The 27,043-nt window shown below is 41.8% G+C and overlaps 1 protein-coding gene across 1 annotated transcript in view; it reads left to right on the top strand.

Moving 5' to 3' along the window:
• The window catches only part of ELP3 (elongator acetyltransferase complex subunit 3), a 125,124-nt gene that overhangs the window by 16,469 nt on the left and 81,612 nt on the right, over nucleotides 1–27,043 (top strand). The window contains exons 4-7 of the mRNA XM_005683552.3: nucleotides 3,966–4,036; nucleotides 5,314–5,377; nucleotides 7,488–7,556; nucleotides 9,823–9,977. Coding sequence (XP_005683609.1) covers nucleotides 3,966–4,036; nucleotides 5,314–5,377; nucleotides 7,488–7,556; nucleotides 9,823–9,977 — 359 coding nt within the window. The remainder of the gene's footprint in view (nucleotides 1–3,965; nucleotides 4,037–5,313; nucleotides 5,378–7,487; nucleotides 7,557–9,822; nucleotides 9,978–27,043) is intronic.

The following is a 27,043-nucleotide window of genomic DNA, read 5'->3' as shown; positions in this document are numbered from 1 at the left end:
GCTAAGACTTAGTAGTAGTAGTAGTAGTATTTTCGATGTGCTTTTTACCGTGTTTTTTGGAAATAGCTTATTTCTCTAAACCCTCCTCCCCTTCTCACTTGTGTGATTTCAGAGGACAGAGGCCTGCATTAGTATTTCTGCAGTCTTAGGGCCCACCTGCTCTGTGTGGCTCAGAACCTGGCCTGTATCGAAGGTCCTCAATAAAAGATTGAGAAATTAGATCGTCTTCATCAGTGGTATACATATACCACTTGTATCTCCTTATAAATAAAAACATTTGTGTGAAAATCTAAGTTTTTAATTCAGATTTGCAAATTTTGGTTTTTTTGGAGTTTCTCTCGCTCACTGTTTAATGATTGAAGTTCAATTGTAATCATTTTTACTATTAAAACATAATCACAGGCTGATAGAAAAGTTGAAAAGCCGCTGGGAAGAACACTTTCTCCCTGAGCCATTTGAGAGTAAGTTGCAAAACCGACGCCTTTGAATGTTTCAACATGTGCTTCCTGCAGACAAGGACACTTTCTTACATCACCACAATAAAGGCATCAAAATCAGGAATTTAACATGGATACGTTATCAGTCTCTAGTCCTCACGTCTCATTCAAGTTTCAGCAGCTGTCTCAACAGTAAGCTGCAGGACCCGGTTCAGAATCACGTGCTGTGTTCGGTTGCCATGGGTCTTCAGGCTAGACGCTGCCCCCATCTTTCCTGGACTTCGTTGCCTTAACGCTTTTGAGGAAATCAGGCAAGTTGTTGTTGTGCCGCGTCTCCCTCAGTGTGGTTTGATCAGATGTGTCCTCACGATTAGGCTCGGGTTGGCGTCTCTGGCAGGAACGTCACGGACGTGACCCGGTGTTCTTCTTACAGCCTGTCGGGTGGTGCGTAGCTTGCTGTCCTGCCGCTCATGTCGTCCACTGTGACGAAGCGGGTGTCTGCCAGGCATCCCCTTTGTGAAGTTACTCTTTTCCACTTTGAAATTAACAAGTCTTGGGTGGTGAAGTACTTGGAAACTGTGTAAATGTCCGGATCCTCATCAGACTTCCAGTTTCCTCGTTCCTTATTTTCATGTACAAATTTTCTCAATTTTGTCCAGTAGGAGCCCTTTCAAGATGGTTTCTGTCCCTTTTCAAATGTCCTCATCATTCTTTGAGCCGTTTCTAGCTTTCTGTCATAATAAAATGTTCCAGGCTCATCTTGTACTTTGTTCACCCCAGCCATGGAATCGGCTTTGTCTCCAAGGAGCCCTGTTTCTTTGACTAGAGAAGAGTTTTCATTGCTTATTATTTTTTAAACTTTTAAATTTTGTACTGGAGTATAACCGATTAGCAATATTGTGATCGTTTCAGATGGACAGCAAAGTGACCCAGCATCCATATACTCCCCTCCCATCCAGGCTGCCACATGACATTGAGCGGAATACCCTGTCTATACAAGAGGTCCCTGTTGGCTATAGAGAAGGGCATTTAGAAACAAAGATCTGAATGCTAGCTGTGCTCAGTGCTGTTAGAGTGTTGCTGCTACCAGATGCTCTCAGTGAACAGAGGAAATAAACATGTAGGTGTATGTATGTACGTGCACATACATACACATAACACATTTGTGTCTATTTATTGTGTGTGTATGTATATGTACTGCTGCTAATGCTAAGTCACTTCAGTCGTGTCCAACTCTGTGTGACCCCATGGACTGCAGCCCACCAGGCTCCTCCGTCCCTGGGGTTCTCCAGGCAAGAACACTGGAGTGGGTTGCCATTTCCTTCTCCAGTGCGTGAAAGTGAAGTCGCTCAGTCATGTCCGACTTGTAGCGACCCCATGAACGGCAGCCCACCGGGCTCCTCCGTCCATGGGATTTTCCAGGCAAGAGTACTGGAGTGGGGTGCCATCGCCTTCTCCGATATATGTACATATGTGTGTATATCTGTTGTTCAGTCACTCGGTTGTATCCAACTCTTCTCGACCCCATGGACTGCAGGACACCAGGCTTCCCTGTCCTTCACCATCTCCCGGAGTTTGCTCAAACTCACGTCCATTGAGCCAGTGATGCTATCCAACCATCTCATCCTTAGTCAGCCCCTTCTCCTCCTGCCTTTGATCTTTCCCAGCATCAGAGTCTTTTCCAGTAGTCAGCTCTTTGTATCAAGTGGCCCAAAGTATTGGAGCTTCAGCTTCAGCATCAGTCCTTCCAATGAACATTCAGGGTTGATTTCCTTAAGGATAGACTGGTTTGATCTCATTGCTGTCCAAGGGACTCTTAAGAGTCTTCTCCAGCCCCACAGTTCGAAAGCATGAGTTCTTCAGCACTCAGCCTTCCTTATGGTCCAACTCTCACATCCATACACAACTACTGGAAAAACCATAGCTTCGACTATATGGACCTTTATTGGCAAAGTGATATCTCTGCTTTTTAATACACTGTCTAGATTTCTCATAAAATTTTTTCCAAGGAGCAAGCTTCTTTTCGTTTCATGGTTACAGTCACTGTTTGTAGTGATTTGGGAGCCCAAGAAAATAAAGTCTGTCACTGTTTCCATTGTTTACCCATCCATTTGCCATGAAGTGATGGGACCGGATTCCATGATCTTAGTTTTTTGAAGGTTGAGTTTTAAGACAGCTTTTTCACTCTCCTCTTTGACCATCATCAAGAGGCTCTTTTGTTCCTCTTCGCCTTCTGCCATTAGGGTGGTGTCAGCTGCGTATCTGAGATTATTGGTATTTCTCCCAGCAATCTTGATTCCAGCTTGAGCTTCATCCAGCCTGGCCTTCTGCATGATGTACTCTGCATATAAGATAAATAAGCAGGGTGACAATATACAGCCTTGACGTACTCCTTTTCCAGTTTTGAATCAGTCTGTTGTTCCATGTCCGGTTCTAACTGTAGCTTCTTGACCTGCATACAGATTTCTCAGGAGACAGCTAAGGTGGTCTGGTATTCCCATCTCTTGAAGAATTTTCCACAGTTTGTTTTGATCTACACAGTCAAAGGCTTTGGCGTAGTCAATAAAGCAGAAGTTTTTCTGGAATTCCTTTGCTTTTTCTATGATCTGATGGATGTTGGCAATTTGATCTCTGGGTCTTCTGCCTTTTCTAAATCCTGCTTGTACGTCTGGAAGTTCTTGATTCATGTAGTGTTGAAGCTTGACTTGAAGGATTTTGAGCATCACCATGCTAGCATGTGAAAGGAGCCCAACTGTGTGGTAGTGTGAGCATTCTTTGGCATTGCCCTTCTTTGGGATTGGAATGAAAACTGACCTTTTCCAGTCCTGTGACCACTGCTGAGTTTTTCAAATTTGCTGACATATTGAGTGCAGCAAATTTTTTTTTTTTTCATTTAAAGGATTTTATTTCTCCAGATAGGAACGCTACAAAGTTAAATCCTTAATAACCAAAATTTTATATAATACTTCATTCTTCAAAACTGCCACAGACTTTTGAGCTCTGGACACCCAAGTTACACAAAAACCCAAACCTTCATGCTTTCTCAGTAAACGTACATCTTTCTCAAGAGGCCTTGCATGCTAACTCCACAGCTGAAATTCCTGTTACACGACTGAACCAAACTGAAATCAGGCTGCAGTCAACCTGCGTAGTCCCTGATGGACACGGGGCTCTGGTCCACTTCTCTCCCAATCCTGGATCCATCATGGTCCATTCAACGTCTATTTACTGCCGACGGTGAGCTCCAAGGTCAGGAAACTGAAGGTTGTGCTTGTCTACACGTGGTTCCCTTGGAGCCCCAGCAGGGACCCTTCCTCCAAGATTCATTCTGTACTATCTGATCTGAAGATTAATAACATTGAAAAGAGATTACCCTGGTACCCACGGCTTTGTTTAAGAAACACAACATCACAAGCACTTTTGAAGGCCCTTGTGTTGCGGTCCTCTCCGATTTTCTGAGATAACCACTCTCCAGAATTTCCTATGAATTATTTCACAATTGCTTTTTTATTCATCTTTCTTTTATAGATTGCTGTTGTGGCTGTCATGTGCAAACCCCACAGATGTCCACACATCAGTTTTACAGGAAATATATGTGTGTGAGTATGATGATTTTAATAAGTCATGTACGTGTTTGCATTTTAATTGATATAGCAAGTCCTAGAGCCTTGATCAGTGTGTGCTGGTAATATTTAAAACTTTATTAAAGATTCATAACTTAGTTCTTTGAAATAAGCAGCCATTAATAGGATATTTCAGTGCTTTAAAAATGAAACATATAAAGATTTAAATTTGTTTCAGTGTACAATACATAGATTATAGAACTCAAAACAGTAGTCTGTTAACTTGATAAATGAAACTTGGAAGTATGAGAAGCCTGAATTCCAAATGTCAGAAATTTAGAATGAATTTGGATCAGCAAAGTATCCCCCAAAAGTTACCCTTATAAGTAATCTTTAAACTTCTTAAGCTTAATTAGAAAAATTAGAAGAATATGCATGATTCTAGATAGTAAGATCAATCGGGAGAAAAATTTTCTTAAGTGTAGTTACCAAGAGAGCACTGTGAGTATCGATCCAAACTAGGAAGATTTAGGCGCTGTTATTTGCCCCTAAAAGCTTAAACTTCTAAAAGGATGGTGTGTTGATATACAATATGTGTTTTTCTCTTTCTGACTCGCTTCACTCTGTATGACAGATTCTCGGTCCGTCCACATCTCTGCAAATGACCCAATTCTGCTCCTCTTTATGGCAGAGTGATGTTCCAGTGTATGGATGCACCACACCATCCTTATCCATTCATCTGTCATAGGGAATCTAGAAAAACGATACAGATGAGCCCATTTTCAGGGCAGGACTAGGGGTGCAGATTAGAGCGTGGACCTGTGGACACAGCAGGAAGGAGGGGGGCCGGGTTGAGAGAGGGGTGCTGACACACGTACACTGTGGTGTGTAAAGTAGCTCGCTAGCTGTAGCACAGGGGGCTCAGCTTGGTGCTCGGTGGGGACCTGGAGGGGTGGCGTGGGGAGGGAGGCTCCAGGAGGAGGAGCTATATGTATACATACAGCCGATTCACTTCATCAAACAGCAGAAACTAGCACAGCCTCGTACAGCGATTACACTCCAATAAAAAAAATAAAATGATAGCAGCTGCAGTACTCTGAAAACTACTGCAGTATTGTTCCTTTATGTGTTTACCTTTTTACTTGTTAGTAGGAAATGTAAATACTTGCAGGTAGCACGAAGGTACAATCTTCTGTTAGGATTTGAAAATGAAGCTGGTTCAAGCAGGATTTTATGGAGACTGCAGGTACCTGAACTGGACGGTGGAGCTGAGTTCTGAATCTGACACCCTCACCCTTTTGTTGTATTGGCAGGTACTGCCCTGGCGGACCTGATTCAGATTTCGAATATTCCACCCAGTCTTACACTGGATATGAGGTAAAGTAATGTGAGGCTGACCAGAGGAATGCTATGTCATACTTTACTTCGCATATGCTTTTACAAGTACTGGCTTTCTTAAAATTTTTCTTTCTTATTTTTTTCTTGGTTGTACAAGTTACTCATTCATGAAACATTTGCCAAGTGCCTCTATATATTGTTCCAGTCACTGCAGAAATACTTACCTAAGCGCTTATTAGTAACATATGTCAACACTGTTCTAAACGCTTTACAACTTTAAATCTGGCAGCATTTTGAAGGTAGACACTATTATTATCATAGTTTTATGGATAAGGAAACTGGAGCCTAGAAGGCTTTCACCACTGACCTGGAAGACACATCCCGAACGTAACAGGGCCAGGCCTTGAATTCTGTGCACCTCACCAGGATGTTTTCCTGCTTCTGCAACCGTGAAAAAGACAGGTCAGGTCTTGTGGAATCTGCATTCTAATAAGCGGAGGGTAGATAGTAATGATGCTGGGAAAGACTGAAGGCAAAAGAAGAAGAGGGCAGCAGAGGATGAGATGGTTAGATAGCATCACCGACTCAGTGGTCATGAGTTGGAGCAAATTCCAGGAGATGGTGAAGGACAGGGAAGTCGGGCATGGTGCAGTCCACGGGGTCACAAAAAGGTGGACATGACTTAGTGACTGGACAACAACAAGACAGTAATGAAAAAACAAAAAATATCAGGTACCAGCTGACATGGGAAGCGGGGAAGTCAAGTCAAGTAAGATATAGGAGAGGGTGACTTTAGCTTGGTGGCTGGGAGGGGTGACGTGGTAACTGAGCCCCGAATGACAAGAAGGCTTTCAGGAAGATCAAGAAGGAGCATCCCTAGCAGAGAGAATAGATAAAAGGCGGAGCCAGAGTGAGAAACGGCGGGGCGCTGGAGCAGAGTGGGTGAGGGGAGAACGAGATCTGGGAGACAGTGACACAGAGGCTTGTAAGGCAAGGCAAGAAGTTTGTAATATTGGGCTGGCCAAAAAGTTTGTCCAGATTTTTCCATAAACTGTCAAGGAAAAACCCGAGTGAACTTGTTGGCCAACCCGATCAGTGTCACGTGCAGCCGTCCAGGTTTAAAGCAGAGGAATGGTATAATCCAGGTAGGTTTTAAGAGGCCTTTGATGGCTCTTGCGGGGGCAAGAGCGAGAGCAGGAGGCCACCGAGCAGGCTTTCCAAGCAGTCAACCCCTTCAGAAGAGGCTGGCAGCCAGCAACCTAAGTGATTTATCTTCTTATGTATGGTTTTTCTTTTTTTTTTTTTTTAATAGATCAAATTGTAAAAATACAAAAGAAATCGCTCAGTGAAAATGCTCCCTCTCATCACTTTCCCTGGCCACCCCATTCGGCTCCAGCCCACTGAACAGTTAGTTAGTCTCGGCCCTTTCCTGTTCATCCAGCATAGATATTAACAGCATATAGACATAAAGGCAATTCATCTTCTTCATCCTGGCTTTGTACACCGCAGGTAGTCTGTCAAGACCTTGCCTTTCTCATTTAACGATGTGTCTTCAGGGAACATTTTCTTTTTTATTCTATTCATTTATTATTTTTGGCCGTGCTGGGTCTTTACCTCTGCACACAGTCTTTCTCTGGCTGCAGTGCACAGGGCCCCTCTTCATTGTGGCTTCCCTTGTGGAGCACAGGTTCCAGGCACGCGGCTTCAGTAGCTGCCGCGCGAGGGCTCAGTAGCTGGGAACATTTTCTACCAGGACATTGTTTGGTGGCCGTTGCTTTGTATGACAGCATGAAGACTTCGCGTTAAGCCATCACAGACTGTGTTGTAATTTAATGATCTGGTTCAAAGGTTATTTCCTCAAGGAACTCTGTCTGAGTATGCATGCACACCTCTGTCTAGGGCAGCAAAACTGTTTGGTGACCCAGGGGATTCCATCAGCGTTTACACAAAGCTGTAACTATGACCCAGGGAGCTGCCCGCTGTTGAATGGAGACCAGCCGGATAATCTTCAGGTCAATGTTTCAAACTGACCAAACTGAGGAAGGAAGAAAGGAGCCCAAGAGAATTTTAGTTTTTTATACAACCCTTTTGAAACTACACCTTATTTTTAATTCAATGTGGGCATGACAGGATATTTTTCTTTTTTTAGCCAACCTCCATGCGAGCTATCCGTGCCAGATATGACCCTTACCTGCAGACAAGACACCGGATAGAACAGGTAAGGTTTTACAAAGCATTTTTACATTAGATCTTTATACTCAGGAGGTACTGTTGCTTGATTTGAGTCGAACCAGAAATAACTGAAAGAATATTTCTCTCCTTCAGAAGTTTTTAATATCCCATGTGAGGGAGAGGACAGTTTTGCAGTTCCTAGCAGGGTCAAAAACGCCACTTGCTTTAAAGACCATATTATTTTCTGTAAGGATTTTATAGTCTCTAAAGTTCTTTGAGTTTGTAGAAAGTCATGCGTGTTATGAAACTTACAGTGTGTGGCAGTGTCAAAGGTCTTAGACAATAGGTGGGTGGATTGAATTTTAGCTTCCATAAGCCAAGTGAGAAGTATAGTGGCTGGTTTGCTGGGATGAGAATAGGGAATTGACTACAGGGCAATGAGGGACTCGTGGAAACTATGAAATTGTGCTGTATAATGGTGGTTGTGGTGGTTACACAACTCTAAACTCATTTAATTGTGCACTTAAAGTTAATGGATTTTATTGTGTGGGGTTGGCCAGAAAAGTTGCAACATCTTACGGGAAAACCCAAACGAACTTTTTGGCCAACCCAATGTGTAAATTATATCTTAATATAACTGATTAAAAAACAAGTATTATGTCAGTGGCCTTGCAGTATTCAAGAAGTCTGAACATTAATTTCATTTTAAACTTGTCTAATTTAAAACAACGCAAGCACTGTCCATAGTTTTAATAGTAACATCTAGTTGGGCAACTAGACATTCTGAAAGGGAAAGTAACACGTAACAGAAAGTCACTTCTGTGTTCATTTATTTTTTAGCCATGGTATTTAATTTATTTAAAATGTTTCAGTAGAGCTTGAAAGGTTTCTGTTTACCAGGAAGGAGTATGGGTTCTGAAAGATGTAGAAAGTACCAGAGAGCAGTGATTCTTCTCCCAGCTGTGAATGTGCTAGAATCACCTGAATGACGTTTCGCCGCTGGAGTTATGCGGTGCTGTCTGATTTAGGGTCCAGGCAAGATACTTTGAAAAAGCTACCAGGAAGATTTAATTGTGTATCCCTGGTGAACGACCGTAGATGGAGTGTTCCTTTAGTGTTGATAGCTGTATACACATACTTAGATATTTGCATGGGTTCCACATGCATGCACATACGCTTACGTATATGTAAGGATTTACATATCTATTGGGTTGGCCAAAAAGTTCATTTGGGTTTTTCCGTAAGATGTTATGGAAGAGCCAGAATGAAGTTTTTGGCCAACCTGCTATAAGGATGTATGTATTTATAAGTTGCTATTTTCCATTTTCAGAAATTAGTATTCAAAAAGATAACTTTCTGCTCATATTAAGTACGGATATTCTTTACTTAGTACATTAGAGTTCACAATTTGTAGTCCACTTGACTGAGTTTTTCTCAAGCCAACACCTGGCAAGAAATCGAAATACCTGTTTTAAAAAATTAGAATCTTGACTTATTGTTGTTGAAAAATGGAAAGATCTGTATCATTGTATCCCCACGTAGAGGAGATATTATATTTCAGACTGATTTTTTTCCCCCCAACCTCTGAAACCAGGCTAAAAATGTGCCACCTGTATCCAGAATCTTCACAATTCAAAACTGCAAAGTTTTCATTTGAAACTGCTGTCTTAATGCTGCTTTCTCATCTGGTGTTCACTTTCTTTCGTTTGCATCAAGTCCTGGTTATATTGCCTGCAGTCTTCTTTGTCATCAGTGCTGACCTCAAGGTCTGGCATAAAGTACATATTTAGGGGGCTTCCCTGATGGTCCAGGGGTTAAGACTTTGCCTTCCAGTGCAGGGGTACAGGTGCAGTCCCTAGTCAGGGAGCTAAGATTCTACGTGCCTCCTGGGCAAAAAGACAAAACATGAAACAGAAGCAGTCTGGTAACAAATTCAGTGAAGTCTCCTTAAAAAATACATAATCGAGAAAGATTTGTTCATTCTATTACAGTGTATGCAATTATATCTTGTATAATCTTGCTGCTAATTTATATTCTCTGTATTTTTGAATGTTCACTTAACTCTGTAAGTTGACATCAAACTTTTGATTATTTTAAATTCTTACTCCTCCTTCTTATTTGAGCCATAATTATTTTTCTTTCGGACTCTGGAGCCTATTTTCTTGAGTCTGTAGAATTTGCTCAACATGTTTGCTTCTCATTTTTAAACTGTAGTGATGAAAACACTGCCAAGTCAAATTAGAAATTTTCAGTAAGCCACTTAAGAGTAGTTGACTATACCTTCCTAATGCTGACGAATTTATGTCTTTCAGTTAAAACAACTTGGTCACAGTGTGGATAAAGTGGAATTTATCGTGATGGGTGGAACATTTATGGCCCTTCCAGAAGAATACAGAGATTATTTTATTCGAAATTTACACGATGCCTTATCAGGACATACCTCCAACAATATTTATGAGGCCGTCAAGTAAGAAATCCTTATTTTATCACATTCACCTGAGTGGTTGTTGGTTTATCCTCCTAGCAGCAGTCTGAGAATTCCTTCTGCTCTGTGTCTATCCTCCTAGTTCTTTGGGGGACAAGGGGAGAGGTTTTCATTCTTTTTACTTGCATGGTTTTCATGGGTGGTACCGTTAAATACATTTTTTCCAGTTTTACTGAGATATAGTTGACATTCAATACTGTCTGCAGGTGTACAGCGTAATGACTTCACTTATATCATGAAACGGTGACCACCATAAGTTTAGTTAACGAGAATCGTCTCATGCAGTCCTAGTGGTTGTTGTTACTGCTATATTGTGGGGAGATGGGTTATGTTTGGTTTTTTTTTGGGGGGGGGTTATGTTTTTTAAAAGTGACTGTGGTCCATTGGCATTAGTATTCTCACAAAGTCACTGTGCAAAAGAATAAAAAGAAAGGGGGGAAAAAAAGAAAAACAACAAAACATACAAAATCACCGTGCAGATCTCTTCGGCCTTCGGCTGGTCTAAGCTGCAGCAGTGGCCTTGATTGCAGTTGGTGAGCTCACCCAGAAAGAGCACGGCCGGTACTTTTAATCTGAGACCGTGAGCTGCTATCAAATTCACAGAACAAATGACTATTATTTAATAGTTATTGTTTTATGACTTACTATCTGATGACTGTTGAGTCATTTCTCTTTGTGAATGGGATCGTTTATTCATTTCAAATTCTAGTTGATAATTCAGAAGACAGCTATGCTTTCTTTTGCTACCTCCTGTCTCCATTTTTAGTGAGAAGAAAACTAAAGTTTGTTAAGTTTGGTGATTTTAGAAGGGAAAGTCTTAAAATAGTTTTTATTTTCAGAAACTTCAGGGACACCTGGCTAAGCTACCTAGCTAAGTACTCTGCCTTTAATTACTGAACGTTAATTGAAGGCCCACTAGGGACCGTGCTCTGCCTGGGGTACCGGGAACAACACGATGAGCAAGACAGATGCTGTCCTTGCCCTGGCGGTGCTCACATTCTGCTGGTTCCACAGATAACAGACAGTAGGTGCCGTGATGGAGACAGACTGCTGTGCTGGAGAAACATAGGCTGATCCTGAACGTGACCTGGTGATGTTTAAGCTGAGATCGGAAGTATATGGAGGAGCCAGTCAGGCCAGGCTCAGGAAACCAATAAGACAGAGACACTGAAACAAAGGAAGAAACTTGAGGTGCTCCTCAGAGAGGAGGCAGGTGTGGCTAGATTCCAGCGAACCGAGGAGCAGGTGTCACGAGGGGAGCTTGAGGAGTCAGGTCACGCTGGATGTTGAGGACTTACAAACGTTGGAATCAGCAGTAGGAAGTAGGAGAATGGTTTGAAGCCAGAGAGTGGCGTGTTCAGGTTTGTAGGTCTGAAGGCATCCCGGCTCTTTCGTGGCAAGTGGATTTGAGGGGTGCCAGAGCAGAAGTGGTAACCCAGGTGGGAGGCTGTTGTGCCCACCCCTGCTCAAATGAGGGTGGTGGCCGCAGTAACAGAAAAGGATAGATGGGTTAGAGCTATATTTTATTGCTAATGGACTTTGAATCAGGTTGGAAATAAGAAAGAGGGAGTCTAGGGTGACACCCAGTTTGGGGTTGTAGAAAGGGACCAAGGGTAGTACTGCCTACCAAGATGGAAGAACAGGGGAAAGAATGGGTTTGTGGGAGAAAAGTCAAGACTTTTCCTTTGGCTTTATTAAGTTTGAAATGCCTCAAGTGGGGACATGTGTAGGCAGTACAAGAGATGCCTGGGCTGGCAATAAATGTTCCAGAAAAAAAATGTTCTGTAACATTTCATGGAAAAATGTGAACGAACTTTTGGCCAGCCCTATAAAACTGAGGATTATCAGATTGTTACAGGTGTTTATCATCACGCAAATGGATGCGCTTACCTTATGGGAGGGTCTCATGCATCTCCGGGGCACACTACATGAAAAAGCAAGTTTTAGAGCAGCTCTTACTGTGTGATCCCGTCTTTTGTGTGGCCATGCCATGGAAGAGGTGATAGAATCATGGTCATCATTGGCATCCATTAGAACCGTGGCGGGAGGGACGTGGGAAATGGGAGTGAAGGGGGGCAGTCACATTTACACTGTCTGCAGTGTGCTGGGCGCTGCAATAAGTATTTACTTACTTAATTCTCCCAAGAGATCTTTGAGTTACATATTTAAGTCGTCCCTGTTGTACAAGTGAGGAAACTGAGGCCCAGAGAGATGAAGCCACTTGGCCCAGGTCCACAGGAGGTGAAGTGGGGCCTGTGAATCCGAGGCAGCTTTGTTTTCAGAGCCTAAACGTGGCTATAGTTATAACGGAGGACATCGTGCCAGGCGTAAAATGAACGAGAGTGCCTGTCTGTGTGTGTGTGAGCACACGTTTGTATACATCACCAGAGCTTCAAAATACTGGAAGAAATAGGGTTCTTTTTCTTTTTTTCCTTGCACCCCCTCTCCCACTGCCTTCAGGCTTTTTTCTGGATTCTTTTTACAGTGGGGGGTGGGTTGGGTGCAGGATGACAGTTAATCATAAGGTTGTTCAAACAGTGCCTCTCTAAGTTTTTTGCAGGGTGATAATAAGTAGGACTTCAGTTCAGTTCAGTTCAGTCACTCAGTCGTGTCTGACTCTTTGTGACCCCATGAATCGCAGCACGCCAGGCCTCCCTGTCCATCACCAACTCCCGGAGTTCACTCAGACTCACGTCCATCAAGTCCGTGATGCCATACAGCCATCTCATCCTCCTTCGTCCCCTTCTCCTCCTGCCCCCAATCCCTCCCAGCATCAGAGTCTTGATGTAGGACTTGAATGAACCGAAGATGCTTTCATTATCCTGTAATTAGAATGGTTCTTGGCATGTAGCAGCCACAAGTAAACTGGTGAATGAATTTTGAATGATCGTCTGTTGGTCGGATATTGACAACTAATGACCCACGTAGGGGTGCCTCTTGGAATGGGGGACAGGGTGCTGTGCTCACCCTACTTCAATCCCCTAATGTCTTAATGCTCTCCTTTGGGTTGGTAAAAATGAAAAGAGTAGAGAGACTTTTTCATAAGTTTAAATAAATCTCCAGGGTAGTTTTGAAATATGAGGGAAGTGGGCAGGACACAGCCTTTAAAAGAATGAGACGGGCATGTGTCCAACTCTCTGCGAACCCATGGACTGTAGCCCACCTGACGACTTTGCCCATGGAATTTCTCAGGCAAGAAGACTGGACTGGGTTGCCGTTTCCTTCTCTAGAGGATCCTCCTGACCCAAGGGTCAAACACAGGTCTCCTGCATCTTCTACACTGGCAGGCAAATCCTTTACCGTTGAGCCACCTGGGAAACCCATGACACAGCCATGGGACATGGCAGACTGCTTGGAACCACGATGGTGGAACAGTTAGCCTCTAGTAGACACTGAGCCTTAGCGTACACTCATTGTAATACATTAGCATGCTAAATAGCACACCCAGCAGTGCCATGACCGTTCTAAGGCTGACCAAAGAGGTCAAAAGGTGGATGGTGATTCCTGGAAATCTCTGCCCCTTCCCCAAAATAATTGGAATAATTCTCCCGCTTGTTATAGTTACTGTTCAGTCAGTCGGGTCCGACTCTGCTACCCCATGGACTGCAGCACACCAGGATTCCCTGTCCTTCACTATCTCCCAGAGTTTGCTAAAGCTCATATCGATTGAGTAGGTGACACCATCCAACCATCTCATCCTCTGTCGTCCCCTTCTCCTCCTGCCCTCAATCTTTTGCAGCATCAGGGTCTTTTCCAATGAGTTGGCTCTTTGCATCAGGTGACCAAACTATTGGAGTTTCAGCTTCAGCATCAGTCCTTCCTATGAGTATTCAGGGCTGACTTCTTTTAGAATTGACTGGTTTGATCTCTTTGCAGTCCAAGGACTCTCAAGAGTCCTCTCCAGCACCGCAGTTCAAAAGCATCAATTCTTTGGCACTCAGCCTTCTTTATGGTCCAACTCTCTCATCCATGCATGACTACTGGAAAAACCATAGCCTTGACCAGATGGACCTTTATCAGCAAAGCGGTGTCTCTGCCTTTTAATACACTGTCTGGGATTGTCATGGCTTTTCTTCCAAGGAGCAAGCGTCTTTTAATTTCATGGCTGCAGTCACCATCTGCAATGATTTTGGAGCCCCAAATATAAAGTCTGACACTTGTTTCCATTGTTTCCCCATCTGTTTGCATGAAGTGATGGGACCAGATTCACTTCTTACCTATCACTTCATTTCAGAATTCTTTGGTGACAAAGCTATAACCTCAGATTCAGCAACAGTTTGAGGTGCCCGGGTGGAGTGCTCAGCATCTGGAAGAGTGGGTGTGAGCAGCCTACTTTGTGTGATGGCCACCAGAGGAGGCGATGGGTTAAATCTGTGTCCATGAATCGACTTTGAGCAACAGCAGGTCAGCCTGATCTCCATCCTGCAGGGCCTTGAGTAGCAGGATGAAATGGGACCTTATTTTTACTGCTCATTTGGAACCTTGATCATTCATGAATATGAGTCATACTGAGTAAAACGCTGAAGTCTTTCAAACTTTTGAGGGAGTCATGATGTAATCCAACGCCTTCTTCCTAATAATACTGACAAACAGATGACAGCTTAGAATAAAACGCAATTAGAGGAAAAACAGTCTTAATTAGTTCAAAGCCCCATGACGTTAGGATGACAGCAGTACCTCAGAGGATTACTGCCTAAAAATCCACTGAACTCTGAGAATGCCCTCTTAGGATCAGATCATCTGTTCAGACCATCACGTTTTTCTCTCCCCATGCTTATGTGTTATACATTCTTTTCTCACTGCAGCTGTTCTCTTGTTGCAGACCTTATGCATTAAGTGAGTTTGAATCATAAATATCTTAGACTTATTCCACCCCTCAATCCCCCCTCCATGAAAATTTGCTGCAGAGATTTTTAGTCTGTTTGCTAGCTAGGCCAGCTGAAGATGTGTATAATGTATTTTTAGGATACAGTTAATTTGACATTTTATCAACTGAAACTTTAAAACTTTGCAATGCAAAGAGATAGAGGGAAACAATAGAATGGAAAATACTAGAGATCTCTTCAGGAAAATTAGAGATACCAAGGGAACATTTCATGCAAAGATGGGCTCAATAAAGGACAGAAATGGTATAGACCTACCAGAAGCAGACGATACTAAGAAGAGGTGCAAGAACACATAGAAAAACTATACAAAAAAGTTCTTAATGACCCAGATAACCTCAGTGGTATGTACACTCACCTAGAGCCAGAGATCCTGGAATGCATCTTGATGAACAAAGCTAGTGGAGGTGATGGAATTCCAGCTGAGCTGTATTTAAAATCCTGAAAGATGATGCTGTGAAAGTGCTGCACTCAATATGTCAGCAACTTTGGAAAACTCAGCAGTGGCCACAGGACTGGAAAAGGTCCGTTTTCATTCCAATCCCAAAGAAGGGCAATGCTAGAGAATGTTCAAACTGCCACACAATTGGCACTCATCTCACACGCTAGCAAAGTAATGCTCAAAATTCTCCAAGCCAGGCTTCAATAGTACGTGAACCAAGAACTTCCAGATGTACAAGCTGAGGAACCAGAGATCAAGTTGCCAACATCCACTGCATCAGAGAAAAAGCAAGAGCATTCTGCTTCTGCTTTATTGACTATGCCGAAACATTTGACTGTGTGGATCACAACAAACTGTGGAAAATTCTTAAAGAGATGGGACTACCAGACCACGTGAACTGCCTCCTGAGAAATCTGTATGCAGGTTAAGAAGCTACAGTTAGAACCAGATGTTGAACAATGGACTGGTACCACATTGGGAAAGGAGTACATCAAGGCTGTATATCGTCATCTTGGTTTTTTAACTTCTATGCAGAGTACATCATGCAAGATGCCAGGCTGGATGAAGCTCAGGCTGGAATCAAGATTGCTGGGGGAAATATCAGTAACCTCAGATATATAGCTGACACCACCCTAACGGCAGAAGGCGAAAAGGAAATAAAGATCCTCTTGATGAAAGTGAAAGAGGAGAGTGAAAAAAGCTGACTTAAAATTCAACATTCAGGAAACGAAGAGGAACTAAAAAGCCTCTTGATGAAAGTGAAAGTGGAGAGTGAAAAAGTTGACTTAAAACTCCACATTCAGAAAACGAAGATCATGGCATCTGGTCCCATCACTTCATGGGAAATAGATGGGGAAACAGTGGAAACAGTGTCAGACTTTATTTTGGGGGGCTCCAAAATCACTGCAGATGGTGACTGCAGCCATGAAATTAAAAGACGCTTACTCCTTGGAAGAAAAGTTATCACCAACCTAGATAGCATAATGAAAAGCAGAGACATTACTTTGCCAACAAAGGTCTGTCTAGTCAAAGCTATGGTTTTTCCAGTAGTTGTGTGTGGATGCGAGAGTTGGACCATGAAGAAGAATGGGCACCAGAGAACTGATGCTTTGGAACTGTGGTGCTGGAGAAGACTCTTGAGAGTCTCTTGGACTGCAGGGAAATCAGATCAGTCCATCCTAAAGGAAATCAGTCCTGAATATTCATTGGAAGGACTGATGCTGAAGCTGAAACTCTAATGCTTTGGCCACCTGATATGAAGAACTGACTCCTTAGAAATAGACCCTGATGCTGGGAAAGGTTGAAGCCAAGAAGAGGACGACAGAGAGCAAGATGGTTGGATGGCATCACCGACTCAATGGACATGAATTTGAACAAGCTTCGGGAGTTGGTGATGGACAGGGAGGCCTGGCATGCTGTGGTCCATGGGGTGGCAAAGAGTCGGACATGACTGAATGACTGAACTGATATTCTGTGTGTGAAGTTTTAGCTCTATTTTTACAGAAATGGTCTGATGCCTAGGGGTGTTTATAAATCGTCATTTTTTGGGGTGAAATGAAATTTTATTCTGTAACTTCAGGTCATGATATGTGTGTAGAAAAAGCCTTTTGAAGAAGAAAGCCTCTCTCTAAAGGACAGACCAGAGCTGGCGTTGTTTTGTTTCTGTTCTTTAATTTACCTCAAGGGGGCAATAAACACTTTATTTTCAGATAAAAATTTATATGTGATTTGAGTTTTCATTGCAGCAAATATGAATGGCTCTCGGGAAGTAGTCAAAGTACAGTCTGGGAACCATAAAACCAGCCATAAATGCTACACAGAGTCCTGCCAACCCACTTGACAGGTTTTGCTTTTTTTCTCCTGGCCTCTATGCTTTAATGAAATAATCTAGAAAAAGCAAATTTGCAGTCTTGTGTTTGTGGAGGTAAATTTTTACTGCCAGCTCCCTATAATAAAGTTGGTATTTGTGTTTTAGGGAAGCTTTGTGTAATTTGAAGAAATAGTTGTCTGGTTGGTACTACAGAACTAGAGACGCAGAAAACTTTTCAAATGTTGACATCCTTGCAAAATGTAGAGCAGCCCAGAGGTACTGTGTTTTGGACATAACATTTCCAGCAAAATTTTTGGATGGACGTTTGCCTTACTGTTCTCTAAATTCTCTTGCACAGATGGTATTTAAGAAAAATATTTGGGTTCCCTAGTGTGGCTCACCTCTCTCAGATGTGAGGTAGTGAATTCATGCTTATTTTCCTGTTATTTTCCTAGTTTACGTGCATGAGTCCTCAGTCATGTCTGACTCTTTGTGACACTGTGGACTGTAACCCACCAGGCTCCTCTGTCCATGGGATTCTCTGGGCAGGAATACTGGAGTGGGCTGCCTTTTCTTTCTCCAGGGGATCTTCCCAACCCAGGGATTGAATCCCGCGTCTCCTGCACTGGTAGGCGGATTCTTTACCACTGTGCCACCAGGGAATCCTTATTTTCCTAGTAGTTGATGTCAATATGACTACACAGATATAGTGCTGAGTTACACACTGGGACTTCCCTGTTGGTCTTGTGGCTAAGACTCCACACTCCCAATACAGGTGGCCCAGGTTCGATCCCTAGTCAGGGAACTGGATCCCACGTGCTGCAACTAAGACCCAGCACAGCCAAATTTTAAAAAATAAATAAATGTTCTTGAAGTTATTATTCGTATTGTCAACCTCATTGAAAGTTAGTAGCTGTCGTTCGAATTCACGTCAAGCTGTATGGTTAGCTCGACTCTATCCCTGCTTCACTATCGTGCGTCACATCTAATTCACGTTTTGCCTTTTTCTGAAAAGATGAAGAGTTAGAGTAGGGAAATCCTAACAAGGTGAGATTGGTTAGCATTTATGGCAGGATAGTAGCAAGCGGTATACTAGCTCCCTGCAGCTGGGAACGCTGGAAAGCTGAGTAAACAGAGAGTCAAGGACGAAGCAGGGATGGTTCCTGTGAAGACTCATGAAATCAAGCAAAGTGATAATCACTGCTATCACTTAGACTAAGCCCGCAGTAGTCTCTAGAGATGATCAATTACTGGTGACTCTTGTCCTTCAAAAATCGTCACCCTGGAGATGAAAAGGACTGGCAGTGGGGTCTGAGTCACCCATTCGCCAGAATGCACGTGTCGCCAAATAACTCAAAGCAGCCTTTTACCAGTTGTATCCCTTTTAATCAGTCTCGCCCAGAAGCAGTTTACATTCAGTCTTTGTTGCTGCTTGGCTGTTCTCACAAGATGCCATTTAAAAGGGGAGTGGGTGAGTCATACCTTCTCCCTGTGGAATTTTTAATTCATTTCCATTCCTTCCTTTTTTTTTTTTTTTCCATGTCCATCAGTGAGTTTAAAGCCCCCAACTGTGTCCTCCTGAGTCCTGGAAAAACTAGAGTGCTAGGTAACGCTGGGCACCAGGCCCCGGAGATAATTTTATAGACTTGCAGAGTAACCGAGGAGGCAGAGCACCTGCGAAGCCCTGAAAGTGACCGCCTCCTGCCTTTCTGGGCTTTGGCTCCAGCACCCCACCTCCCACCCACCCCTCACTTTACATATTGATCACTCTTACTCCCTCTCTTGGTGAATCAGATTTTCACAGACGCTAACCAGGACCCTTGACACTGGCAGCACAACCTAGGGTGCAGTCTTAGTCATCATAAAGAGATACTAGTTTTTCTCCCAACATTTTTTTTGAAACAAAAGTGGAAAGAATTTTCCAGGGAACATCACATACTTAGCACCTATGTTCTATGATATGTGCTTCACCACGTACTTAGCTAACTAGCCACTTCTGTGCATTCATCAATCCCTCTTATTTGTTTATTTTAACACATTTTAAAGCACGGTGCAGGCTTCGGTACACTTTCCCCAAATACATCTTCACGCACATCATTAGCTAGTCCACTGCAGTCTTTTCTTTTCCAGTAAATGTACATACAGCGCAATGCACAGATGCTATGGGTACCACTTGATGAGTTCTAACAAATGCGTGTACCCGTGTAACAAAACCCTGCTAAGACAGAGAGCATCACTGCCACCCAGAAAGCTTCCTCCTGCCTCCTCCCTGTAAATCCCCACCTGGAGTCTCAGAGGCGGCCATTGTTCTCATGTTTTCCCCTTTCATAGATGAGTTTTGCCTATTAAACTTCATGTATTGGTTGACCAAAAAGTTAGTTCGGGGTTAGTAAGTCAGTAAGAAAACCCGAACAGACATTTTGGCCAACCAAATAAATGGAACCAAATAATACGTATTCTTTTGTGTGAGACATCTTTTCATGGAGAGTTATATTTTGAGCTTCATCCATGTTGAGTTTTATAATAGCCATTATCCTTTTAGTTCTGGGTAGAATTCCTTTGTAGGTGTAGACCATAGTTTGTTTATCCATTCTGTTGATGGATAGCTGGGCTATTTCCAGTTTGTAGAGATCATGATAAAACTTCAGTGAGCATACTTATGCAGTCTTTTGGTGAGTGTATGTATTTATTTCTCTTGGGTGTAATAACCATCATACGTTTAGTTTCAAAACTGCCAGACATTTTCCCAAAGTGGTTGCATCATTCGTACTCCCACTGGTAACATAGGCGTGTTCATTTGCTCCACATCCTCACCAGAGGAAGGTAGTGCCAGTCTTTGGAAGTTTAGCCATTCTAGTGGGTGTGTAGTTGCATCTCACCGCGCTTTTAATTTGCGTTTTCCTGATGACTAATGATGCTGAGCACTTTATTATGTACTCATGCTTTCTGTGTATATTTCCTTTGTGAAGTGTGTGTGAAAATCTTTTGCCTACATTTTATTTTTTATATGCCCTGGATTTGAGTCCTTTGTTCAATCTCTTGCAAACATGAAAACCCAGTCTGTGACTTGACTGTTCATTCCGTTAAAATCTTTGAGCAGAGTGTTTTGTTTTGGTGAAGTTTAATCTAGCAGTTTTTTTCTTTCATAATTACTGCTTATTTTGTATTATCTCTTAAAAAGCCTTTGCCTACTCACAAGGCAAGAAGATATCTTCCTGTGTTTTTTTCCTGTAGATTTGACTTTTATGTTTAGTTTCATATGTCAGCTTATGATCCATCTTGATTTAATGTTTTATGTGTAGTGCATGATAGGCGTCGAGATTTCTTTTTTTCTATATACACACCTAGTGTATACAGTCTTGATTACTGTAGTTTAGGGTATATCCTGAAGGAGTGTAAATCTTCTGACTCCGTCCTAGTTTTTTAAGATTGCTTTGGATATTTTAGGTCCTCTGCCCTTCTGTATAAAGTTTATGTTTGTCAATTTCTAGCAAAAAGTGTAATAGGATTGCTATTGTGTTTAAAGTGTAGAAAAAATTTGAGAAAATTGACAATTTAACAATATTGAGCCTTCCAATTTATGAACATAGTCTGTCTTCTAGTTTTTAATTTTTCTTAGCAGTCTTTGGTTTGGAGATTTTGTAAGCTTTTGGTTAAATTTATTTCAAAACTTGGGGTTGGCCGGAAGTTCACATGGGTTAAACAGGACAGACTTTTTATAGTCAACCCAATATTTTGTTTGTTGATGTTATATTAAGTGAAATTTTTTTCAGTTGTATTTTCAAATTGTTTGCAGTTAGTATCTAGGTACATAGTTGATTTTTGTGTATTAACCTTATAGCATATGAACTTACTAAATTCACTACTCAGTTCTGTAAGTCGTTTTTGTAGATATGCTAGAATTTTCTTTAAAAATAATCATGTAATCTGCAAATACAGTGAATTTTAATTTTTTTCCTTTAGGTTGTGGATGCTTTTCTTCCTTATTGCAAAAGCTTGGACATTTTGTCCAGTGCTAAATGATAGTGATGAGGAGTCTGTCTCTTTTACTCCCAATAATATAGGGAAAACATTCAATACTGCAATATTAAGTGCAGTGTTACTTGAGAGTTTTTTTTTAAGATATCTTTAACAGATTGAAAAAATTTACAGAGTTTTATCATTAAACTCATTTGTCTAATGATTTCTCTGTGACTATTTAAATGATAACACTCTTCCTCTTTCATTCTGATAATGTATATTACTTTGATTTTTTTAACGTTAAACTAACCTTGCATTCCTAAAATAGACCCTATTTGGTTGTAATGTATTTTTCTTTCTACATATCACTGGATTCAACTTTCTAATACTTTGTAAAGGATTTTATTCATGGCGGATGGTGCTCTGTGATTTCATGTTTTCTTTTCTTTGTTACATTCTGGCTTCAGTGTTATGCCAGCCCTATAAAACAAGTTACGAAGCATTTCCTCCTTATTTTCTGAAAGACTTCATGTAAGATGAATATTATTTCTTCTGTGTGTTTGCTGAAATTTGTGAGTAAAACTGTTCAAGACTAGAGTTTTCTTTATGGGAAGGTTTTAGATGATTAGATACTGGGCTTCCCTGGTAGCTCAGTTGGTAAAGAATCTGCCTGCAGTGCAGGAGACCCGGGTTTGATCCCTGGATCAGGAAGATCCCCTGGAGAAAGAAATGGGAAACCACTCCAGCATGCTTGCCTGGAAAATCCAATAGACAGAGGAGCCTGGTGGGCTGCAGTCCACAGGGGTCCCAAAGGGTTGGGCACAACTGAGTAACTCACACTGTAGATGATTAATTCCATTCCTTTCATAGACAAAGGGGTATTCAGCTATTATGTTTCATCTGTGTCCATTTTCGTAAGTTGTATTTTTCAAGGAATTTGACTGTTTTATCCAAGTTGTCAAGCTTTTTGGTATAAAGTTGTTCATAACATTCCCTTACTTAAAATGTCTGTAAGATGTCATTGATCACCCCTCCTTCAATCCTGATAGAGATAATCTATGTTCTTTCTTTTTTCCTCTATCAGTCTAGTTATGGTTTATCAATTTTGTTGTTCTTTGCAAAGAATTAACTTTGATTTTGCTTATGCCCTCTACCTTATATATTTCTGCTTCTATTCTTACATCATCTTCTACTTTCTTTGGGTTTACTTTGCTCTTCTTTTACTTTGCTTAAATAAGGTATAGAAACCTAGCTATCCTATAGACCTTTTTTTCTTTTCTAATGTAAATATTTAAAGCTTTAAGTTTTTCCCATAAGCACTGCTTTGGCTGAATCCCACAAATTGTAATATGTTCTATTTTAATTATTATTCAGTTTACAGTGTTTCCTGAAATTGTATTTTTACCTGTGGATTGTATACAAATGGATTGTTTAATTTCTAAGTTTCCAAAAACATGGAGTTTTTCTTGATTTCTGATTTAATTCCCTTTTGATCAGAGAGGGTTTATTCTGTACTATTTCAGTTTCTTAAAAGTTTTTTTTAATTGAGGTTTATTTGTGGCTCAGCATATATGATCTCTCTTGGTGAACATACTATGTGTATTTGAAAGAAAGTATATTCTGCTGTTTTTGGATGTAATGTTCTATAAACATCAATTAAGTCAAGGTGGTAGATAGTGTTGTTCAATGGTCTTTGGGGATTTTTTTTTTTCTATGTAGTTCTATCAATTGCTGAGAGAAAAAGAGTAGAATCTCCAGCTGTGATTGAAGAATGATCTATTTACCTCTTTAGTTGTATTAGTTTCTACTTCATTTATTTTGAAGATCTGCTAAGTGTATGCACATTTGTGATTGGTATGCTTTCCTGGTGTATGAACTTTGATAAAACTTTGATTATGAACTTACTTTTTTTATCATTATGAGAAGCCCTTTCTGGTCTTGAAGTTTCCTCTTTTTTTCTTGACGTTGCTTCCCGTTACAGCCGTTACATACGTACTTTTCTATCCATTTGCTTTCCACCTGTATGTGTCCCTGTATTGAAAATGTGTTTCTTGTAGATAACAGTCTGCCGTGGTTGGGTCTTGTTTCTTTAATCCATTTTGACATTGTCTGCCCTTAATTGGAGTATTTAATCTGTTCACATTTGCTACAATTGAATTTGCAACCACTAATTAAGTTACTCCCTCACTTTGGTTTTTAGTAGCCAAGAGTTGTGGTCTTACTGAATACCATTATTGTCTAATTTCATATAATGCATTTTTTTCTGTGTCTTAATACGGAATGTCTTCTTAAGAGAAAAGATCTCATATCAAGCACAGTGCCTTGAGAAGAGAAGGTATTGGGTTGGCCAAAAAGTGCGTTCAGGTTCTGAACGCACTTTTTGGCCACCGCATTACTTAGAAAGCATTGCTGAGTGAGTGCAGTGGGAAGAACTGTGCAGTAACAGTAGGTTCCAGGCTTATTTTCTATTGTTATCCGACGTTATTAATGAGCAGGTGAGACTAGATTATCTCTAAAGTTACGGATTCCTGTGACATTCTGTGCTTTCAGGACTTCTCCTGGAAGGGCGGCTTTGATCTACAAGACGTACTGAGGGGCTACTTTCACCCAACAGTCACTTTCTGACATTGGCCGCTTTTCTGTAATGTTTTGTGTATGTGTGTTAGTCGCTCACTCGCATCCAACTCTTTGCAACCCCATGGACTGTAGCCCACCAGACTCCTCTGTCCGTGGGATTCTCCAGGCACGAATCCTGGAGTGGGTTGCCATTCTCTCCTCCAGGGGATCCTCCCGACCCAGGGATCAAACCCGGGTCTCCTGCATAGCAAGCAGATTCTTTACCACTGAGCTACCAGGGAAGCATAATGTTATGTATATAATGTGCTATTAATAGAAAGTAAAAAAGCAGTCATGAAAAAAAAAGCAATCATGGTTACCACACATTCTTTCAATAGTGTATTCGCATTCAAAATTAAGGGCTATGTAATAACATTCGAGCCCTTAAATTTGAATGTGAATACACTATTGAAAGAATATGTGGTAACCCTGATTGTTTTTTAGTTTTCTGTTAATAGTATTATTGCTGTTGGTTCTTCAGCATTCTGACTATATGTACAAAATAGTAGCACTCTTGTTGGGTGTTGGGAGAATCAAAACCCAAAATGTTATGGGTTGTTTTGCATATGTCCTAAACCTTGGAGAAGGAAATGGCACCCCACTCCAATATTCTTGCCTGGAGAATCCCATGGACGGAGGAGCCTGGTAGGCTACAGTCCATGGGGTCGCAGAGAGTCGAACATGACTGAGCGACTTCACCACCACCACCAAACCTTGTCAACCAGCATGATAAGGGAGCAGAGGTCCCTGATTATTCTCTTAGCTATGTTACCAGGTTAGTTTCTCATAGGTTCTACTCATTTAAAAATCGAAATTCTGCCTCTCTCTGGTACCTCAGTTTGTGTTGAGCAGAACCTTTTGTTATGTATTAGACCCTCCCAGCATAACTCCCAATATCCAGGAAGCAAACTTGACCACTGTCTCTAAAGGAAAAAAGTTATTTTATAAATCCGCAAACATCCAACTCAGTCATTCTTCAGTCTAGACTATCATTAGCTCAGCATTAGACAGGACGTAAAATTCTGTTGAGATGTTTTCTAGATATGATTATATTCACTCCCCCAAAAAGAATGTGTTCAGTGGTACTTCTGAGGAATTGGGGGACTTCCCCAGTAAAGAATCCGCCTGCAGTTCAGGAGACTATCGCTGGGTTGAGAAGGTCTCCTGGAGGAGGGCATGGCAACCCACTGCAGTATTCTTGCCTGGAGAATCCCATGGACAGAGGAGCCTGGCAGCTACAGTCCATGGGGTCACAGAGAGTCAGACACAGCTGAGCGACCAAGCACATGCCCTGAGGAATTACACCAATAACCCAGGACGCTATTTGGCAAGTCAGTCAAACCTTTGGCTGTCCAAAGAAGTTTATAAATTCTACTTACTCATCTTGGGACTGCAGATGCAGAAGAGAGTTTGTACCTTGTGACTAATGAAAGTTCGTATTTCATCTACACACCATAAGTATCTACTTTGTGGTTTGGTTTGAGCAAGTTGGGTTTGGGGTAGAGGGATGTCCATGTAGGAAAGGGTCCTAAACCTCTCAGGAATTTGGACCTCAACCTCTAGTGAGATTTTACACAGGAAATCGAAAGTAAGGACCATCCAACTTCATTAACGACAGAGGTTTCAGAGAGGATGGCAGGAAATTAATAGCAAACAGAAATGTTTTTTGATGCCACAGCCTTCTTGGATTGAAGCAGAAACAGTTTACAAAAGATAATAAAGAGCCTTTCATATCGCCTTCCTTCAGCATCCCGCTGGTTGGGGCCTTATTGTGAGGGGACAGTAAGTAGTGATAATAGATGTCACTTTTGTAGGTCACTTTCTTCCAAAAATAGAAGCATGCTTTCCAAGAAAGCGTTTCTATCCAGTTATATAACATCTGCCACTTCTGGCTCTTTGATCTTAAGTGGTTCTTGGTTTTAGCTGTGTGTCTTAGCCCTATAGCTAGACTGTTGAGCATCCCTGGGACAAAGGACTATTGTGTCTTTACTTTCTGTAGATTACCTGGTCTAGGGTTAAGCAATTTTTAGGGTTAACCGTTTGGGAATGATAGCCAGTTGAATTAGCTGGAGGCTGCTATAGGAGTCAAGAGAGACCTCCTTCAGCTTTGTGTCTTTAGCTTTGCTTCATTCATTTACTCATTCTTCATATTTGTTTGTTTGTTTTCTTTTTTATATTGAAGGAGAGTTTTCAGTGCTGAAGGCCTTACCTCTAAACATTTATGAGCCTACTGTCTTCCAGGAGCTTCCTGTCTAGATGGACAAACAGGCCTATCCACAAATGAGACAAATTCCATACAGAGTATGGGCAAGGTATTTCGGAACGGGAGCACAGAGTTACCAAGAGGCACTGGGAAGACGTCATGACAGGAGAAATGTATTTGAGCTTTGTTTTGAAGGCTGGTAGCATCTGGTTTTTATTTGCTTTGATGTTCCCAGGTTACTGTCCCATTCCCCTGCCACCACCACCTCCCAGTTTAAAAAAAAAAAGCCATCAGCATACGTTGTTGGCTTAAGTTAGCTTCACAGGGAGCATTAGCATCCTTTCTAGTTGATGTTGCTCCTACAGCATGCAAAGAAGTGTGCGTACATGCCAAATTGCTTCAGTCGTGTCAGACTCTTTGTGACCCTATGGACTAGCCCGCCAGGCTCCTCTGTCCATGGGATTCTGTAGGAAAGAATACTGGAGTGGGTTGCCGTGCTCACCTCCAGGGGCTCTTTCAATCCAGGGATCAAACCTGTGTCTCATACATCTCTTGCATTGGCAGGTGGGTTCTTTACCACTAGCACCACCTGGAAAGCCAGATCAGCATGGCCCCATGATGCTGGAGTTTCGGCTTATTTAGATGACCCTATAACGTCATAGAAAGAGAAGTGGATTTGGAATCAGAAAGCCAGAGTTCAGGTTCTGACTTTGTCTCTTAGAAGCTCATGGTCATGGTTGGAAAATTCGCTGTTTCCTAACTGCCCGAGAACTTAAGCCCACTGTCTCTCCCTGCTCCCCAAAGGTACGGCAGTTGACCTTGGTAGTAAGCAAGAGCTGTACTGTGGATGGCTGTTTAAACAATATGGGGGTTATATCAGCCGTAAAATACCAGCTCAGGTATTTTGCTTAGATTAGCTGACTGCCTTTATGCACATATTTGTGTATTAACACATGTATGTGGACTCAGCTCAGTGCTCTGGAAGGACCTAGAGGGGTGAGATGGGGGGGGGAGCAGGGACTCATGTTGTTGTGCAGCAGAAACTAACACAAAATATTGGCTTTTAAAAACAAGTTATTTCTTATCCCTTCATTTCTGCTGCTGCCAAAGGTGTTGTCGATTTCCCCCTAGAGG

Source organism: Capra hircus, chromosome 8 (genome assembly GCF_001704415.2).
Source record: "Capra hircus breed San Clemente chromosome 8, ASM170441v1, whole genome shotgun sequence".
NCBI classification, from domain to species: Eukaryota; Metazoa; Chordata; class Mammalia; order Artiodactyla; family Bovidae; genus Capra; species Capra hircus.
This window is presented reverse-complemented; position numbering and strand designations above follow the sequence as displayed.